We start from the raw sequence: 18481 nt of genomic DNA, 5'->3' as shown, positions 1-18481 counted from the left end.
TGCCTGTGGCCTCCATTAAAGGAGAGCTCACTTTATTTTCTGTTGCCTAGACTCCCCGCTCCTCATCTCTGGTGGGAGGCCGAGCTGTGAGGAGGTGGTGAGGCCTGAACCAGAAAGTGATCGTTCAGGTCAAACACGCAGAGGGCAGCAGGAAGTGCTGCTGAAGGAAAGGACTTCCTGAAGGAGAGATCGGACTCTTGTCGTTAGTCGGTCCTGTCTGGAAGCCTCGAGCATCTCCATCATCATCTCAGAGTTCTGAAACCAGGCGCGATTAAAAGGTCTCAGGACACCGCCGTGATGACTCGGAGCGACATGAATAAAACTGAACTGTGACAGCGCTCTGTGGCCCTGGTGGAGCTATCACCTCACTGCATGGACACATCATCAGGCCGACCTGCAGCTGCCAGTATAAGTTGGACTCGCACTGATGGGTGATGGACAGCTGTAGACATGGCTCTGGTGAGGAGGGCTGCAGGAGGGTTACAGATCACACCCGAGTCACACATTCTGCCACGATGTTGGAGAACTCGAGCATGAGCCGGAAACCCAGAAAACCTGCGTTCATCCCAATCTGCTCCAGTCAGTGACAGGATATTTAGAATGTTCTGCGCTTAAATTTTACATATGAGAGAGAGAGGCTGGGTGTCACTCCTCGACTTTGATTCAGAGGTTTTTACTAAAAACAGCTGCAGACATTCATATTGACACATTTATGATTGTGTGTCTGACTCCGTGTTGACCTGTTTTAGGACTTTGAGAAAAGTGCTTCATAGATGTTTTAAATATATAACTAGAGGAGAGAGGCCACGGCCAGGTGAGCGCAGGTGAAGTGACGTAGGTCTGTCTGAATGAAACACGTCGAGCTGAATAAAGACACGCAGCTGAAAAACAAACCCATTGCTTCTTTATTAGTCATTTTACAGTAGTCACTCATACGTAGCTGCCTGGAGTTGGTCTTTTTGTGTCTATTTACCGTTTGTTCCAACATCTTCCTCTTTTTTTTTTTTTAAAACATCAACACAATGGAAGAGTCATGGACAAAGTATAAAAAGAACCCAACAGAGGGAAAACAGGATAAAATGCCCCTTTTCACAACAAAAACTACATTTGGCAAAAGGTGAGGATGAAGATGATGATCCAGTGCATCTTTAAAAAAACAAAACAAAAACAAAAAAAAGACATCAAACACCACATGATTCAGTTTTTACTAAGATCCCGAGGAGAGCGCAGGTGTCCGACTGGAAAACAGTTTTCATTACTTAGCAATTATCGTCCAATCACATTTGACCTCCTCATTTGTTGCTAGCTGAAGCGGCAGAGAGCACACCACCCTCACGGAACAAACAAATAAACAAACGAAAACAACTCAACAAATAGAAAAAAAAATAAAAGATTAAAAAAACAAAATGACCCATTCACATGCTGACAGTTGATCTGATGCGTTTATGGCACAACAAGGCGTCACAGGCGATTTCAAATTTACCCATAATACTTTTATTTCACAGCTGGTAGCAGCCCAAAGTCAACGCACTGCTGCAGGAAACACTGCGATACCTCGGCTGCAGCGCTGCAATATTCACTCATACCAACTAACAGAAGGTGCTGACGCTGCATTTTTTTCCTAAGAATTGAACACAGGTAACGGTTAACATATTTAAAACAAACAGCAGAAAATGACTAATAGCAGACAGTAAACAGTTATGATCATGTCCCCAGAAATATGTGAACACTTTATTCTAAACCAACAAGCTAACACCAATTAGCTTGAAAATGTAATCATGTGGAAAAAAAACAAAACAAAACAACAACAACCAACAAACAAACAAACAAACAAACAAACTTGTAGACCTGTTTAATTTTTTCCTCCATGTTTATTCTGAAAGTTCTGAATCAATGTTAGCTAAACCTCTGGGTATTTTAGGTCGTCTGAGCTAGCCTAAAGAACGTAGCCATTTTCCCGCTCATTTTCTTTTTTTAAACTTTAACAGTATCGGGTCTTCTTAGCCAGCCAACCCTGAACCTCTACAGCCTTTGCAGTTACCTTCAGCTAGCCTGATAAATCAGACCCTTTTCCTGCTTGTTTTGGAATTTTCCTGACAAGTTTCAAAGCTAAAATTAAACAGAATTAGCTTGTTAGCTTATTGATAAATAAAAATCTCCCTTAAAAAGTATGTTTGTTTTTTTTAGTTTATACTGTAATAATTTAGCTAGCTAAAACTAATACTGTTATCTTTAGCAGTTATAAATTAACTTGACAAATTATTTCCTGCCCTGTTTTTAATATTCCGGTCTAGATTCTCATGTAAGTTCCAACGTTATATTATTAGCTATTTTGCTCCATGCACTTTACTCAATTATTCTTTAGTTTTTATTTTTAATCCTTAAAGAGCTAGTGTTAGCATGTTAGCTGACTACCAACAATAAATCCCTAAATTAAAAAGGGTATTGTCGCTAATGTGGGCTAGCTAGAGGACGTTTTCACTAATTTGACATTGTTGTCCACTAGTTTTAATAGTTTGAGTGATATTTGAGCAGCGGAGGTAAAGCAGCACTGACTGCAGCTAACCAACTTGCCAGCTGGTTCAAGGCAATCCATTTATTCTAGTCTACCCTGAAAAGTAAGTTTTAGTCATTAAAACCGCTGTGATTTGATCGACCATTTGATGTGTCGCAGACGTGTACATCTTAAAATACAAACATTATAATAAAAAATTTAAAAAAAAAAAACATTTTTAACACCACCCTCCACCCAAAGGAAACTCAGGCAGTTCACATACATTAAGAAAAAATAAACCCAACATTTACAGCCGAGTATCTGGACGTGATTTATGAAACATCTGTGCGACTTTATAATTGAAATTCCCTGCTTTTATCCATGGAAACACCGGGGAAAAAAAAACAAACAAACAAAAACCTTTGCTCAAATACAACTGAATGCTTTTTCATAACTGACGCCCACAAGAAACAACCGAAGCCCATTTAAGCCAAGAAAACAAACGCTTCATGAATGAAACAACTTAAGACCCAAAGTCATCATCTTGATTTTCTCAGTCGCAACTACAGAGTGACTAAAATTAAGAAAAAACCTGAGACAAGTCAAGAACACAACAAGAAACAAGATCAACTGATGGCAAATCACAAGAAAAATTAGGGATATGATAAAATAAGTCTATGCTAAATTAAGATTCTTAAAACAAAAGCAAGATCTCACACACACACACACACACACGATTTATAAAACAAGTCCAGACGTACTTCCGCGAACTCGATTTTGGACTGTTCATCCATGTTTTTCTTTTCCTGGCAGAAATAGGTTTCTTCAGCAAACAGATTCGTATTTCTCAAAGTAATCTGAACGATGCAACGACAGAAGCTGATCAAATGGAGCGCGAGCAGCCAAAAACAGGAATGTCTCCGATTGGAGCAGATGGAAGCGCTGCTGTGGCACAAAATAAATAGAAAACAGAAAATCAAAGACAACAAATACTCCTGAGAAAACTGATGATTGATCAGAGCAAGCTGATCGAAGGTGATGGGCACAGGGTATAAAATCAAAGGGGGATGATTGAGGCTCAGTTTCAAACAGCGTGATCAGTCGGATCACGCACACGCTCAGAGGGAGGAGGAACACCTGAACACACCCCACACATGGCCAAAGGTCACCTGCGATACAGGAAACAAAGACTGCGATGCTTTAATAGTACCGCATGTGAAGTTTGCAGCCTAGCTCGGCACGAGCACCGGAAGCGTGGGGAGACTAGCCTTGCTCCGCCTCCCACCAGTCTCAGCGGCATGCGACTGATTGAGCGGGCGGAGCTACAGAGAGGTTTTTAAATCAGCACTGATCCCTGCTTCACCTTCACGTTCTTCCACAGCTGTTGTTTGCGGGGTGACCTAAGATGAGGTCTCGGAGCGGACCATCAAATATTAGGAGCTGAAGGACGGCCCCTTGTGGACCGCGTCGGTACATTTAAAGCAGCTAAGACACGGCTGTCCTTATGTCGTCAGCTGATGGAGGTCGCCTGCGCGCTAAGGGAAGCCACGCCTCCGTTTTGACTGCAGAAGCTTTCGTCACGGTTTAGGAACTTTGAGGACCTGCCGGGGAGTAACAGGAAGTTGGCGCCAATGTTTTGGCCGGTGATGGGACTCTGACAGCACGATTTGAGTCTGAAATCGAGTCACCTCGGGTGGTGCGGCGGTCTTTTGGTCTGTCACTTGTGTTTTATGAACACGCTTCCACAGCCTGCTCAGACGGCAGGTTAAACTGAGCCCAGCAAACACGGACCTCTGCCCCATCGTGGTGTTTGTAGTACATTCATCATGGTCTCGTTAAAAGAAATGGGCTCCACAATAGAAAACGTGCCTGTGCTGCCTGAAGCAAGCTGCAGAGCAGCAGCAGAAGAAATCAGTGTTACGAAAACGACACTCAAGGTTCGCCTACATGAACGACCCAATACGAGCGACCCGTCAGCAGGAATCCATCCCTCGCCATTTTCCCTCTGGTTCCTTCCCGATGTCGGTCGGTCACGGTGACGTCCGAGTCGTGGACGGCGTGCTGGACCAAACCAAACTAAAGTTTTTCCAGTGACTCTTTCTGATCTTTTGGGCAATTAATCGATTCATACGCACTCAGCTGTTTGTATTTACAGGGGAGTCATCGGTGAGGTCAGAGGTCAAACAGAGAAAACAAAACTAAATCAGCGATGACCTGCTGTGAGCATGTTTAAGTCTTTACTCAAATCACGGCAAACTTTTGGAGAGAGAAACCACAAGAGGTGCCAGAAACAGTCGATTGATGGTTTCTGCCTGAATTTGAGTCACTTGGCAGCGCGAGCGTCTGAGATGTGACGAGTTCGTCACGTTAAATAAACCAAGTTCAGTAAAGGTCAGTCTGAACGAACTTTGACGGTCGATGCATTTGTGGTCTGTGCAGAGGAGGACATGGAAAGTGTAGTGTGAGGTCAGTGACGCTTCAGGTGAGAAACGAGAAAAAGGCGGACGATGCTGTGAGACAGGAAGCAGAGGGAAAGCTTGACCTGCACAGACGGAGTGCGGCGCGTTCGCTCGACGAGTTCGAGCAGCTGACCGGCGTGATGATCGGTCGCAGGGTGGAAGGACGGAAAGGAAGGAGATGGGGGAGTTTAAGGAGGTGTGGGATGATGGTTCAAAGGTCAGGGGTCATTTACAGTAACCTACAGATATATACACACACCCAAATTATACAGAGAACAAATATATACATGCTCAGGGTTTCTATTTTTAACTATAACCAACAACTTTTTCCCAAAATACATCCCTCCTCCTCTTCCAGCGTCAGGAGCAGTGCTGCACAACTCCTCCTCCTCCTCCTCACCTGTCTGTAGTGTAATGAGGAGCGAGGCCGGGCTCACAGGCCACCTGGACTTGAGTGTCACATAACATGAAGGCGGACTTTAGCTGTTCTTTAGCAGCGTTCTGTCTTCAGCAGGACAGGAGGAGGAGGCGGCAGGCGTGGAGGAGGATGTAGCGGCGACACTGGTGGTGGTGGTAGCAGAGGAAGAAGATGAGGAGGAGGCGGCATTGGAGGGGAAGGAGAGCAGCTGTCCGGTCTCAGAGGACAGGAGCGAGCAGGAGCGCAGGTCGACCGTCTGCAGGGAGGTGCAGCGGCGCAGCAGCGGGATGGACTGCTCCGTCACCTTAACACAACCTAGAAAACACACAGACGGGTGAGGCGGAGCAGCGGCACAGGTGGAGCAGGACAACGGTGAGGCTCAGGCGTCGCTTACCTGCCAGGTTGATGTGGGTGAGGCTCTCTCTCAGGGGGGAGATGTGGGAGGTGAGCGTGTGCACCGTCTGGTCGGTGATGTTCCCGCAGTGGCTCAGGTCCAACTTGGCCAGGTGAGGAACGTAACGCATCAGTAGGCGGGACGACGCGTCCGTCAGGTCCAAACCCGCCAAACGCAGCTCTGTCACATTCTGGAAACGCCCCGCTCTGGTTTCCCCGTGGGCTGCAGGCCCAATCAGAGCAGAGAATCAAACACGTGATAACCTCAGAGCCTTTGTGAAGGCGGAGGTGTTCCGATGTGGGTGTCTCACCTGTCCTGGTATCAGGTGGGGGCGCCAGCAGCTCTCTCAGGTGAGAGTCTTTGAGGTCCTCAACTCTGCTGAGGTCCAGCAGCTTCAGGCAGGGGCACACGGCCTGACACAGAGCGGAGACCGCCGCCCACGGGCAGCCCGACACATTCAGCTCCAGCAGACCTGAGCGGGACAGAAGACACAGGTGAGACTCGCAGGTGAGAGGTGGAGCCACTCGCTGCCTCACAGGAAGGAGGGAAACGGCTCCAGTGGGAGGTTTCAAGAGTATCATGTGACCTGGTTTGGCCAATAAGCCTTACACCATCAGGTGAAAAAATGAAAACCACGGCAACTTATAGCAGGGTGTGGGCAGGTGAGCTACACCCGTGCGAGGCCTTGAAAACAAGCCTTCAGATTCGGCTCCATCTGCCGCCCCACAGCGTGAGCGCATGAATACGAAGTTGATTCGGTCAGATGGGGATCCACAGCAATTATCAGAATCAAAGCGTTTTTATGATTCAAGTTCCCCTCGCGCTTCAGTCTTCGTGTTGCGAGTGGGGGTAATGTGTGTGTGTGTGCAGCGGGTGGAGGTGGCGGCACCGTCACCTTGCAGGCGGTTGATGAGCCACATCAGCTGTTTCTTGGAGATGTTGGTGTAGCCAAGGTTGAGGGAGACGGGCTGCCGGCGGATGATGCCGCTCAGCATGGGGGGGGTGATGGAGCGCTGCCGGCTCAGGTCGATCTGAGTCCACAGCCTCTTATCGCAGCACCTGGGGGAGGGAGAGACCACAGCTTTAGTCCGCAGGGCTGACGACCGTGGGGGTTACACTGAGGTCAGCAAACTCCTTTAGTCCCCGCACCGCAGCCTTCCACGCCACTAGATACGGCGGTATATGTCGACCCAACGTGTAGTTACCCGCGAGGCTCACGTCAGGTTAGGTGGAAGGTTGCAGCGTGGGATTCAAACGGGGCTCCGTTTATTGCGTAAGCTACGATGCAGAAGCACAGGTCACGTGTACAGCGAGACGCATCGACTTGGAAATCCAACCCAGACAGGATGAACTCGGACCTACCGCTGTTCTCCAGCTCTGATCGAAGCGAGTCCACTTTTGTCTCGTAAAAGTGCAACTGTAGCCCCCCTACTGGAGTACTAGGGCTGGGTATCGTCACCGATTTCTAGAATCGATTCGATTCAATTCGATTTAAATCTGGGAAATTTTGCCTCAGACAGTCAGAAATATAATTCAAATCAGTACATTTACATATTTTTGTATCTGTGAGCGTCACAGCAGAGGCCTTTGTGTCAAAGCAGCTGAAGATAAAACAGAAAAACATGAAGCAGATTTTCCTGGTCTGGATTTTATAAAAATATTCTGCAGTACATCAAAAACGAAGTGAATCCATGACGATGTTTATGTGAAGCGTAGTTTGGATCAATGTTGTTTGGAGAGAGATCAAACCTTCAGCTTCAGAATCAGCGCAAAAAGGGCGTGAACACAAAGCTCGACCCGCCGACACATCAGCGAGCTGTCGGCTTTCAGCCCCGACCGTGTCCGTGCCGTCGGTGAGAAAGTCACAGCTCACTGATCCTGATGCGTCGGCGGGTCGAGCTTTGTGTTCACGTCTCTGTGCAGAAGCCTGTTCCTGCTCTCAGTTACTGTTTTAATCTTTGGTGGTTGTTGAAGTTTTGTGAGGTTTAACCGGAGGTTCTGGCGTTTCGAGCAAAATAAATTCATATTTAAAAATCGATTCAGGATTTGAATGAATCGATATCACGTTATCCAGAATCATTTTAATCGATGATTAAAACCCTCCCTGTCGAGTACCACCTAATGTGTGTGGCTGTCGTCATAGCAACACGGCCGAGGGTCCCATGACATAGTGAGTATGCGACACGAATGCTGCAACAAAGGCGGAGGTCGAGGCGCCGACATACCTCCTGCTGGGTCGGCTAACACGCTGTCGTGTTGGCGGTTTGCCCGACTCGTCGGACGCTTCTTATTCTTACAGCGTTTATTTTATTGTTATTAGTTTTTTTAACCCTTTGAGGACCTGCAGAAGCCTCATAATTATTAAAACCAGCCAATAACAAAGTTTTAAACCCAATCAGCAGAAGGGGCGTGCTCGGCTCTTCAGCCGAAGCTGCAGCGACTCTGATAGGCCATCGTACGAGACCCCGCCCCCTTGCACCCGTGACCTCACAGCGACTGACCAGCGGCTCCAGGTGCGGCAGACCCTCATGCAGACGCAGAGCTCTCTGTGACTCAGGAAGGTGAAGACTCGCAGCCACACGTCCCGTGTCATGATGTGGGCAGCGCCAGAGTCCAGCGGCAGGCAGCTGGGCTCAGGGCACGCCGGCGGGGGACGCACCAGGTGCCTCTCCATCTGCACGGGGCGGGGAGGCGAGGGTACGGCCGGCGGGCTGCGCTTCATCATCTGAGAGCGAGGGCCGAGGCGGGACGGCTGCGAGCAGGGCGACGCCGCCATGGCTGACATCATGAGTCCGCTGGCCCCGCCCCCCCCGCCGTTGGAGGTGGGGATTGAGGAGGAGGAGGAGGTGCTGTTTCTAGACGTCTGGTTCTTGTTGTTTCGGATCTTGTTGCCACGGTTGCCGCTACCTTTGGTCCCACCCGCTCCGCCCCCGCCGTGTCTGTGATTGGTCAGAGCTCCGCTCGCGTTCTCCTTCTCCCCGCCCCCTCCTCCCCCCGTGCCTCCACGTGTCCGGCCGTTGCGCGCCTCCTGCCCGTTGCTGCGCTGCTTCCCGGTGAAGCTGTCATGCTGCGAGGACGGAGCCATCTGACTGGAGGACAGCGGTGAGGGCGGGGGCAGGGAGGCGGAGTTTTTCCTGGTCCTGTCCAAAGTGGGCGTGTCGTCATCCTCTCCATCCATCAGCCCACCTTTGCGTCCCCTCTGAGACAGCCCCGCCTCCCCTCTCCGACGGGACTTGTCTCCCCCGGCCTGCTCGTCCTCCCGCTCGTCCTCCTCGCCCCTCCCTCCCTCCCCCTCCGACTCCTCGCTGGCACTGAAGCCGAGCTCGGCCAGACGCCGCTCCCTCTCCCTTCTCTCCCGCTCCGCCCGACTGCCGCCGCTGCTGTTGCTGTAGACGACAGGAGGGAGTGGGGCTGGCGAGGACGATGACGGGGAAGACACTCTCCCCTGCTCCCCCCTCAGGGAGTCGTCGGAGTCAGACTCCGAGTCAGACTCTGAGCTGGAGGACGAGGACGAGGACGAGGAGGGCCGGCGCTCCAGCATGCACATCCTCTTGAATCGTTCCAGTTTCTCTCTGTGATGGGAACGCTGGTCGGCGCTCGACGTCCCGCCCACACCACCGCCTCCTCCGGGCTGTGAGGAAGATGACGTGGAGGAACCCTGCACCCCTGAGGCTCCGCCCCCAGAGGAGGAGGGGCCATTGGACTCTGCCGCCTCCTGTTTGGGTTTCTGACGAGAGAAAAGACGACACGTCAGAGAAAGCGGGCGGTAACCGAGCTCGAGGACATCACGTGGGTTAGCGGTGGACGTCTTACCTTTTTCAGGCGTTTTTCGTGGCCTCCTTTCATCTGAGGAACAAACAGGAAGCAGATCGATAACATCAGTGTCATTAACAGCGGTTTGGAGAGGGAGCTGTGAACTGGCTCCTCCTCCAGTCTTAAATCTGAGCACATTAAACACCGATCAATAATCTATAATCAACTCTGTGACTCGTTCAATCTGACTTTAAGGTCACCTTCTTCTTGGGCCCGCTGTCCGCAGGCAGCTCCTTCTCCTTTTTCCTCTTGTGCCCGCCCTCCTCTGAGGTGGGTGGGGCTTTCTTTTTAGGAGGCGGGTCATCGGTGAGCTTCCACCGGCCCACCTCACCATTATCCAGCCTGCGTTTGCCTGAGCCGTCCGCCTGGTCCTGCACACAAACAGAAGCAGGGTTCAGTCTATCCGAGCGCACCGCTGCCCCGAACCGGTCCCCTGTACTGGTCCCACTCTCACCTTACTGGTTTTGCCCTCCTTGTGGCACTTCGGACACTCCCAGCAGTTCGGGATCTCGTCGTTGATGATTCCTTCAGCTTTGCCCATCTGAGGACAAAAGGCAGCACACATCAGCACATCTGGAAACATCAGGAAGAGCAGCGAGTGACTGCAGAGGAGGAGATGCTAGCAGCTCGACACGACTGCGGGTCATGTGATGGAGCCGCTGCGAGGAAATATTCTCAGTTTGAAGTTACAGCAACTAATTTTTCACCACGTCAGCCGACTCAGAGAGCTGAGGTCTGTTTTCTTCTCCCAATTCCAGCGTAACCAGAGCTACGGTGGCTGCTGCTGGACAAACTTGGTCGGCCAAAAACAAATTCAGACCGTACCCCGTATGGACCAGATCCGCCCGGAGTGTTTCCCTGTCTGTGGCCGTCAGACACCGTCATGTGACATTTAAGATGTCGGTGGCTCTGACAGATTATTGATCATTCATTTAATGAGTTTTTGGAATTACACTGTTATAGGCACATTTATGAGCGCCACATGTTACTCACGTCCTGGTCGAGCCAAGGAACGTTAGCTTGCTATTTGAATGTATTTAACCTGATCATGTGACCAGTGTGCAGCTGCTGAACACTTACAAGGTTACACAGATTAAACTTTGCTGAGTCACTGCTGCTTTCAGTGGACTCGCTCTCAGTCAGGAAGTGTGTGACAGCAGCTCCCTGAAACCAAGGAGGAGCACCTCTGTTTGGTTTGTTAGTGTGGATTAATGCTGCCGCGCACACAGATGAAAGGCCATCAATCTCAGGCCTTACAGCAGCCACAGAGGGCGAGCCGAGTGAAACCAAAAGATAAAATGAGGAGCGATCGTTTCCAGGTTTTTGTTTTCAGGACAGTAAGAAGCCAGAATGAAGCCCCGTGTCTGCACTCCAGCAGCATGCTGCGTGTTTGCACGCTGATGATGTGCAGCCCGAGTGCCAAACATCTGGATCCGAGTCAGTCTCTGTGTTGAGCACAGATCTCCGTCCTCGTTCACAGCTCTGAGAGCTCTGCTGCATCGACCCAGTTTTTCCTCAGCATCATTAAACTTTCATTCACAGGAAACAAACCGGCATTTCAAAATAAAAGCCCTTTCCAGGCAAACTGACCTTGAGGCAGCTGGGGTGGATGATCTCGTTGCAGATGGTGCACTCCATCAGCGAGAGGCTGAACTTCTCGTCCTCTGAGTCCACCGTGTCCTCCTTCCCCGCCTCTCCACACGCAAAGCACACGGCTGTGTGAGGCAACACCGGCTACAGACAGGTGAGACAGACAGGTGAGACAGACAGGTGAGACAGACAGGTGAGACAGACAGGTGAGACGTGTACAGGGGGGTAAAAACGGAAACGTGCTGACAGTTAAAGATGTGGATGTAGATGTTGCGGGAGGCGAGTACCTGAATGAACCACACAAAGCTGAAACCTTTAGAGCGCTAATGTCTACTCCTGCTTCCTAATCAAACAGTAGGACTGAACATCTCTCAGAGAAACATCTGGATCTCAGAGCAGGTCGATCAGGCCCACAGGTGAGGGGCGGACTCCTTCCTGTGACTTTAAGACCCTCCTGACCTGCTCAGGGCTCAGTCGGGATCTGATCGATCGATCAAGAGTTCTTCTCCTGCACATCCTGCAGGTGGGCCGTTCCCCTCGGGGCGTTCATCTGGCTGCTCTGGCCTCCAACACTGTGCGGTTATTGATCCGAGCGCAGAATCGTGGAGCTCTGCTGTGTTTGGGTCTGTAACCTGTGCTGTTGGCATCCAAACAGAAGCCGAGTGTGTTTCTACAATCTCACCTCGTTAGTCGAGCAGTGACGCTTGGCTGCATTTTGCGTTTTTAAAAAACATGATCACGCACCCATCAACCTTTTAAAAGTCGAGCAGGTCACCAAAAGGTCAACAGCACAGACGCATGATCCGGTTTTATTTTCATGTTTCATGTACTCAGAAACACCAGATTCACACATCGAACCCACTGAGGGTGGTCGACCCCCCAACACCCACGCAGACCCAAACCTGCTGTCTGAGGCCTCAAACGGCTCGCGATGACTTAAAGAGGCGATGAGCTGCAGGTCGCCAGGTCACTGCTCGACCTCAGTGAGGCAGCAGCACTCAGAACACCTGCAGCTGCTGCTCCTCATCCTCTCAGCAGACACCAGGGGGCGTCTCTGCTCCTGCTGAGGGAGCAAAGCAAGGAGCATCATCCTAACCTGCACCCTCCTCCTCCACACAAAGCTCCAACAACAGATAAATAAATCTCCATCGATGTGAGCCGTAGACCGTCTCACTGTGTGTGTTTTAAGCATCTCTGTGAAATGGCAATGGATCAAAGCCAACTCGCTCTCACTCACAGTGCCAGCAACCATCACTGGTTGCCACGGAAACCCAGCATCGTCGCCCGCTGGGCTCTTGGCTGATGCCATTTGAAGAATCGACACACAGAAAGAAGAATACAGCACATCTTCAGCACGCACACACCTGTGCATGGGTCGCGTTCCTGCCGTCAGGGACAGCAGCAGGTGTAATGGAGGACCGTGTTGACATGGAAACCTGTTTCACTCAGACTGCAGATCTGAGCATAAATAAGTGGACGGGTTCCTGCAGTGTGATTTTTGAGCTGAATGTTTGTGGATGATGGAGCGCTGCATGTACGCTGCAGCTAACACGCCTCCGTGATCTGCTCAGTCACATGCTTCTGACACTTTGTCCTGAAAGCAAACCGCTGAGCTGGGTTTGACTCCAGCTGAAGGCTTCAGAGGTCAAAGGGCATAATATTCATCAATCATTGCTTCTTATCAGTTGAAGCCACAGAGATACCTGAGTGTACAGAGCCTGAGGTCCGACCGCGGAGGCGTACCTGCAGACGAACTGAACCTGATCTGACAGTCTGTGGGAGGGGCTTTCTCGCTGGCCGGTGTGCCAGCAGTGGCGAGGACCGCTGAGTGAGCCCTGCGAGATCTGACGTGTCTCCTGCTGGTTTGCGTAGGTCACGCGTTACTGACATGTTTGGGCTGGATGAGCCAAAGCTAAAAGCACAGGTCACCCTTCAGTCTGCGAGCCGCACACATTCCTGCTTTCTCGGCAGGTTTTTGCTGGACGGCACGCAGCAAACATCAGCCAACGGCGACCGTGTGACAGAAGCATGTCCACTTCACTGTGACTATTACACAAACACTGTCAGGGTTAAACAAGAGCTCTGTGTAAGAGCTTTCCGAGGGATGTAGGTCAGACAAAGAAGACTGATTCTGAACCGAATCATGCAAAGCTGCTGTGTAGAGTCTAACAATGAGGATCTGTAATGTATTTTTAACCTCAGTTCATTTTAAGGCCAGTGTGCTTCATGTTTAGGTTACAGTCTCGGCGTCTGCTGCCGTGTCGTGTGTGCGTCTCACCGCCGTGCACTGTCTCAGGAGGCAGGACTGCTTCATGCGGCCGGGTCCGCCAAACTTCTTCATGTCTTTGCAGAAGTGACACTCGCCGCACTCCGTCCTCATGCAGGCCTGGCAGCGCCGGCACCGCGTCCGCCTGCGCCTCGCCCCACCGCCGGCCCCCCCGCCCAGCGCCTTACTGCCCGACATCACCGAACAAGTCAGCTGGAACCAGAGAGAGCGAGAGGACAGAGATATGAGCATGTGGGACAGCAGCAGACGATCCCTGTGGAGGTAAAGACGTTTACAGCATGTAGATAAACCCCTCACAACACCTGTTTCTAACTCACCTGTTTCAGTCGTATTAAGGCTAAAAGTTTGCATTATTAGGGGCGTGGTCTCTTTGACTGACAGGCTGTCTGCTAGCTTCACCTGAACTGGACCTCTGAACTATGTTTGTGCTGTCAGGGCCTTTTAATGACATCATCACACCAATAATGTGCTGATCAAACATCTGGACTCATCACGACGCTTTTTTAAATCCAACAAACACTTAGTTTTATTTCTGAAACGTTACAGGTGGACTGAAGTCGTCGTACGTGTTGTTGAAGACGTTTAAACGGCTGGAACAGAATGTGCATCTCACAAAATGAAAATTCAATCAGCAGAAACTCGTCTGATGTTCAACAAAAGGAAAAACATTTTTCACATCATAAGGACCCACAAAGTCATGTAATTAACTGGTGATTTGAATACGACTGGTTTAAAACACCCTCTGAGTTTTCAGTATTTGAATGTTTATTAGTTTTTGGATGTTTCTGCCTGTGTTCTGTCAGGATGACCTCACACTGCAGGTCCGGGCTCTGACGAGGCCCATCCAGGTGTGCTTTCCCTGGACTGGCAGTGTCTCACGCTGGAAATGAGCTCAACCCATGACAGAACTTCCACCGTGCTTCACAGGAAACGGTCAGGTACGAGGAATGGAGTGGAAAAGCAGTCAGTGTCCACAGAACAACTTCAGAAACTGGGCGACTAATGCTCAAGAGCACTTTAGAAGGTACAACAAGGTCTGGCTGCCCGGAAGCAGATTAATGAGGGGTGACTCAAGACTTTCGCACAGCACGGGGTAAAGCTCACACTCAGTGTTGAATCTGCGGCGCAGCCGCCCACCACAGCCACCACTTATGCATGTGCGTGCTCCACCCGCACCGCCCTGCAGTTTCACCACCCAAACACGAGTTGGCCCTCCAGCTGACTCGAAACATGGCAGCAGAAGCAGCCAGATGGGAAGTGGCAGACCTCAACGGCCAATCACAGTCACTCTGTAAGAAGGCGCCCGTCAGGTTACGGAGCCAATTCAACGCAGTTTAAACCTGATGAACACGCCTCCCTCTCCTCCTGACTGATACTGACTACTGATCAGGTTCAGCTGATCGATAACCAGAAGGAGCCGTTGGCTGTTGTTGGGATTTTTCCTTTTCTCACGTGGCACAAAAAACATTTTGTAAGAATAAAACCAAAATGCCAACATGCAGCTGACATGCTGTTCGCAGCAGCCTCGCGGCGCTGCTCGATTAACTAATCATCACTTATGTGGTCGATGTTAACAACGGTTCACTGTGTGGACAGACGCGATTGATCTCTGTACCTTTATTATTTTTAAAACAACTTTTCAGCTTTACACTTTGTTAAAGTGACATTAATTTGATATTTTATTGTATAAACCCATTCACACAAAAAGTGGCTGCAGAGCATTAAAACACACATTTGCTCCAACTGATAATTACTTTCAAAAGCTTCCTCTGTGTAAACGATGATCAGTTCAGGGTCTGCTGCAAGCACTTGTGTCAGCAGTGCCGAGGCCACTTCCTGTGGACTGGAGTGTGTTACAAATAAGCTGTAAACATCTAGAAGTCTCAGGCTATGTTCTCTTCATCCTCGACTTCAAACTGTTCAGTTTGTTGATAAAAACTATAAAACTTTCTAGAGTCAGAGTTCAAAGTTCACTGCGGCGAGACCAAGAACACGCTCCTCACAACAACTCTAATCAGACACTAGAGTCCCCCTCAAAGCTGATGGTGAGCGGCCTCGGTATGAGCAGTGAAAGGACTCAACAAAACCGGTTTTATATAAATCTGCTGCACCTGCTTTCCCATCAGGCAAAGGCGAGTGCACAGCAGCTCACCTGCAGACACTTTATTTTGTTCCAGTGAGACAAGAACTTCCTGGAGTTTGAGGGGGAGAGTGTAGAGCCGTATCAGTGCATCTTTGCAGGTTTACAGTTGCATAAATCCAACAGGGACACAGTGTTATTCCAAAAAAGATGCAAAGTCAAAGAACCAAAAACAGCAAGCAGTCCTCTGCAGAGCAGCCACATGCTTAAAGATTCTACATTATTATTTAAACCTGTTAGATGGACCTCGACATACTGAAATCACTAACAGACCGGATCTGCTTCATTATCTGGTCCAAATCCAGGTGTTTTTTAAATCCAGGTGTTTTGGTTGTACGGGCTGCTGAGCATGCTCTGAAGCTTCACTCTGGTTCTTTCACGTTACTTATAATATTTATTGTATTTTCTGGGTATTCGTGCGGCTGCTGTAGTCTCACAGTGCTTGTCAGTAATCAAGGGAATAATATTCCTGACATTAAAGAATGAAAACGGAGAGGGTGAAGCAATCCTGCTTCCTGTGTGAAGCTAACATCCCAGGATCGTTTTCACCAGCTTCCTCCTTCCAGGCCAGCACGAGCCCACAGAAACACCTGTATGAGAACATCACCTGAAACGCGATTTTCTAATTAAACATGTGACGGAAACAGAGGCTGGCTGTAGCTAACAGCAGCTAACAGCAATAATAATGAAGATGCGCATCTGGCACCGTTTGGAGACTAACCGCTAACAGCTAGCAGCTATCCCGTCACAGTCACCTACAGCCAGCCTGGGCATACCTGCCCGGACCACACACCTGTACACACCGTCTGCCCTGTTAATTACCTAATATCACATGTAGGAGGGCAGCCCCCCTTCCCTTCCCCAGCCTCTCCTAAAACATTAACGTTAGGCGTGCTAACACGCTAGCACGCTAGCAGCCCGTCCGCCCCCTGCAGCAGCTTCCTCTTTCACGCTGTCCCCGCTCCGCAGCTAGCTGCCGGGCAGGTGTAGGTGAACAAACCCGACCCTCACGAACCCTTCCCCGCTCACCTCTCTGAATCAGCTCGCATGCTCCTGGGTCGCTCATTAGAATCGGTATCCGCCAACAATCAGCCCACGTTAGCCCGTGCTGAGCGCAGCTAGCCGTCCGCTTCCTTGTTTCTTCGCCCGCCGCTGCTTCATGCGCACGCCATCCCGCTGGCTGCCGCTGGCTCCGGTTCTCCAGGCTGGCCTGCCTGAAGGACCGCGGTGGTCTAACTGTGTCGGTAGAGAACGGATGGATATCGGTGAGGCGGAGGGCGCAGTCGTGCCCATTCACTCCCCTCTCTGTCCGCCTCTCTCTGCACTCGGTCCGCCTCGCTCTCCCCCCGCAGCGCGTTCCGCGTGCTCCGCGGCTCTTCCTCCCGAGGGGCTCCAAAATACACACAACGGCCCGTTCTCGCCGCAGCGCGGCGCTTTCAACGCGTTCCCGGTGATACTCCTCCGCACGAACTAGGCCCGTTCGCCGTCGTAGGCTGGAAAAGCAGCGCCGCGCGCGGCTATTGTTCTGCGACTCTATTGTGTGGCGCGAGGCTGCGGTGGTGCGCGTGATTCGGTTCAGTGTCGCGAATCGGCCGGTGGCTCGCGGCACGTTTAACCCCGCATTGATGACATCATGCAGGTGACCGCAGAGCTCGCGCTGCTTCAGCCTCGGACAGAGACGGAAAATAAAATAAATAAATAAATAAATAAACCGCTAAATAAAATATAGGCACAAACGATATGCACGCTCCTCCTCTCCGTGTCACGTCACAGTGCGGAGGGCATTGTGGGACTTGTAGTTGTCCCGCTTCTCCACAAAAAAGCGTTGAGCTTTTTGAAATATAATAGAATATAGAGATCAGTAGAATCCGGATAAAAATGAAATTCAAGGTAAAAAAAAAAAGATTTAAAAAATGCAGCAAACACATGCACATACATGTTGGTGCAATAAAAATGAAATCAATCACCGACTAAAACATGCTGGTGAATAACTTTACAGCTCATAAAAACCGAGATTTTTATTTTTATAAAGAAACACAGCAGCGCTGACTCCTGAGTTCACCGCAGGGTTTATTCACAATATGTCTTATAAATATTTTATTCCATAAAACACATTTTTTGTTTCGTTCCAGCTTTACATTGATTTGATTTACTGTGTCATTTCTCCCAGTGCATGTTTTCTGTTTTTATTATTTACTGATGTAATTTTACATTTGACTTTGGTCGCTGTCTGCTGTATGAACAAAGTCATGCGATGTGTGGAGTACTGTTCTCCTCTGTAAACATGAGTGACTTTCCTCTGTGGGTTCAGACACTTGGGTATAAGCATTTCCTCAGAGGGCAGAGTGGCTCTGCTGAAAGTGGATCTTTGATCTGAGCTCCAGCTCAAACCTGAAGGTTCACGTCTGTGACGACGAGCTCTGCTGACGGTGTTCTGACTGAGTGACGGCCAGCTGGACATTTCCTACCATAAAAATGGGATTCATGCTGATGTTTGCTGAAGCTGACCCGACTGCGTTTATTTGGTCTCGAGTTTGTAGAGGTCTGGGATGGATAATAGTAAAGCATAACTCACGGATGCTGAGACTCCTCGCTGTGATAACTGCAGACTACACTGAATCAGTACACTGCTGTTTTTTTATTTGCAGTGTTTTTAGTCTACCTGCGCTTTCTTGGTCACATCCACCTGGATCCAAACTGTCAGCAAAAACCAGTCTTCACAGCAGAAGGTTAAAGGTCAATGTTTTAAATTCCACCTTCAGCGCCCTGTGCTGCCATATAGACCCCACCTGTACTGACAGGCATACAGTTATGGGACTCTGATTTAATACGAGAAGACTGCACGAAAAACAAGTTTTATTTTTGTAAAGCTGAATTCCTGTCTGC

General features: G+C 49.8%; 1 protein-coding gene across 1 annotated transcript; it reads right to left on the bottom strand.

The window, feature by feature from the left end:
• Positions 1-882: 882 nt before the first annotated feature.
• Positions 883-16752, bottom strand: zgc:158376 (uncharacterized protein LOC100101643 homolog). Its single transcript, XM_005948681.3, has 11 exons — positions 16625-16752; positions 13447-13647; positions 11169-11312; positions 10033-10119; positions 9779-9949; positions 9579-9611; positions 8267-9492; positions 6661-6824; positions 6076-6237; positions 5766-5987; positions 883-5686 (listed from the first exon to the last, which is right to left on the bottom strand). Exons 2-11 carry the CDS (start codon positions 13630-13632, stop codon positions 5433-5435), a joined length of 2649 nt encoding a protein of 882 aa, XP_005948743.1. The 5' UTR covers positions 13633-13647; positions 16625-16752; the 3' UTR covers positions 883-5432.
• Between the last annotated feature and the right edge of the window lie 1729 nt (positions 16753-18481).

The sequence above is a fragment of the Haplochromis burtoni genome, unplaced genomic scaffold (genome assembly GCF_018398535.1).
Source record: "Haplochromis burtoni strain Fernald_Lab_line unplaced genomic scaffold, NCSU_Asbu1 Contig_313, whole genome shotgun sequence".
Lineage (NCBI taxonomy): Eukaryota > Metazoa > Chordata > Actinopteri > Cichliformes > Cichlidae > Haplochromis > Haplochromis burtoni.
The sequence above is the reverse complement of the archived record's forward strand: the minus strand, read 5'-3'. Positions and strand labels throughout refer to the sequence as shown.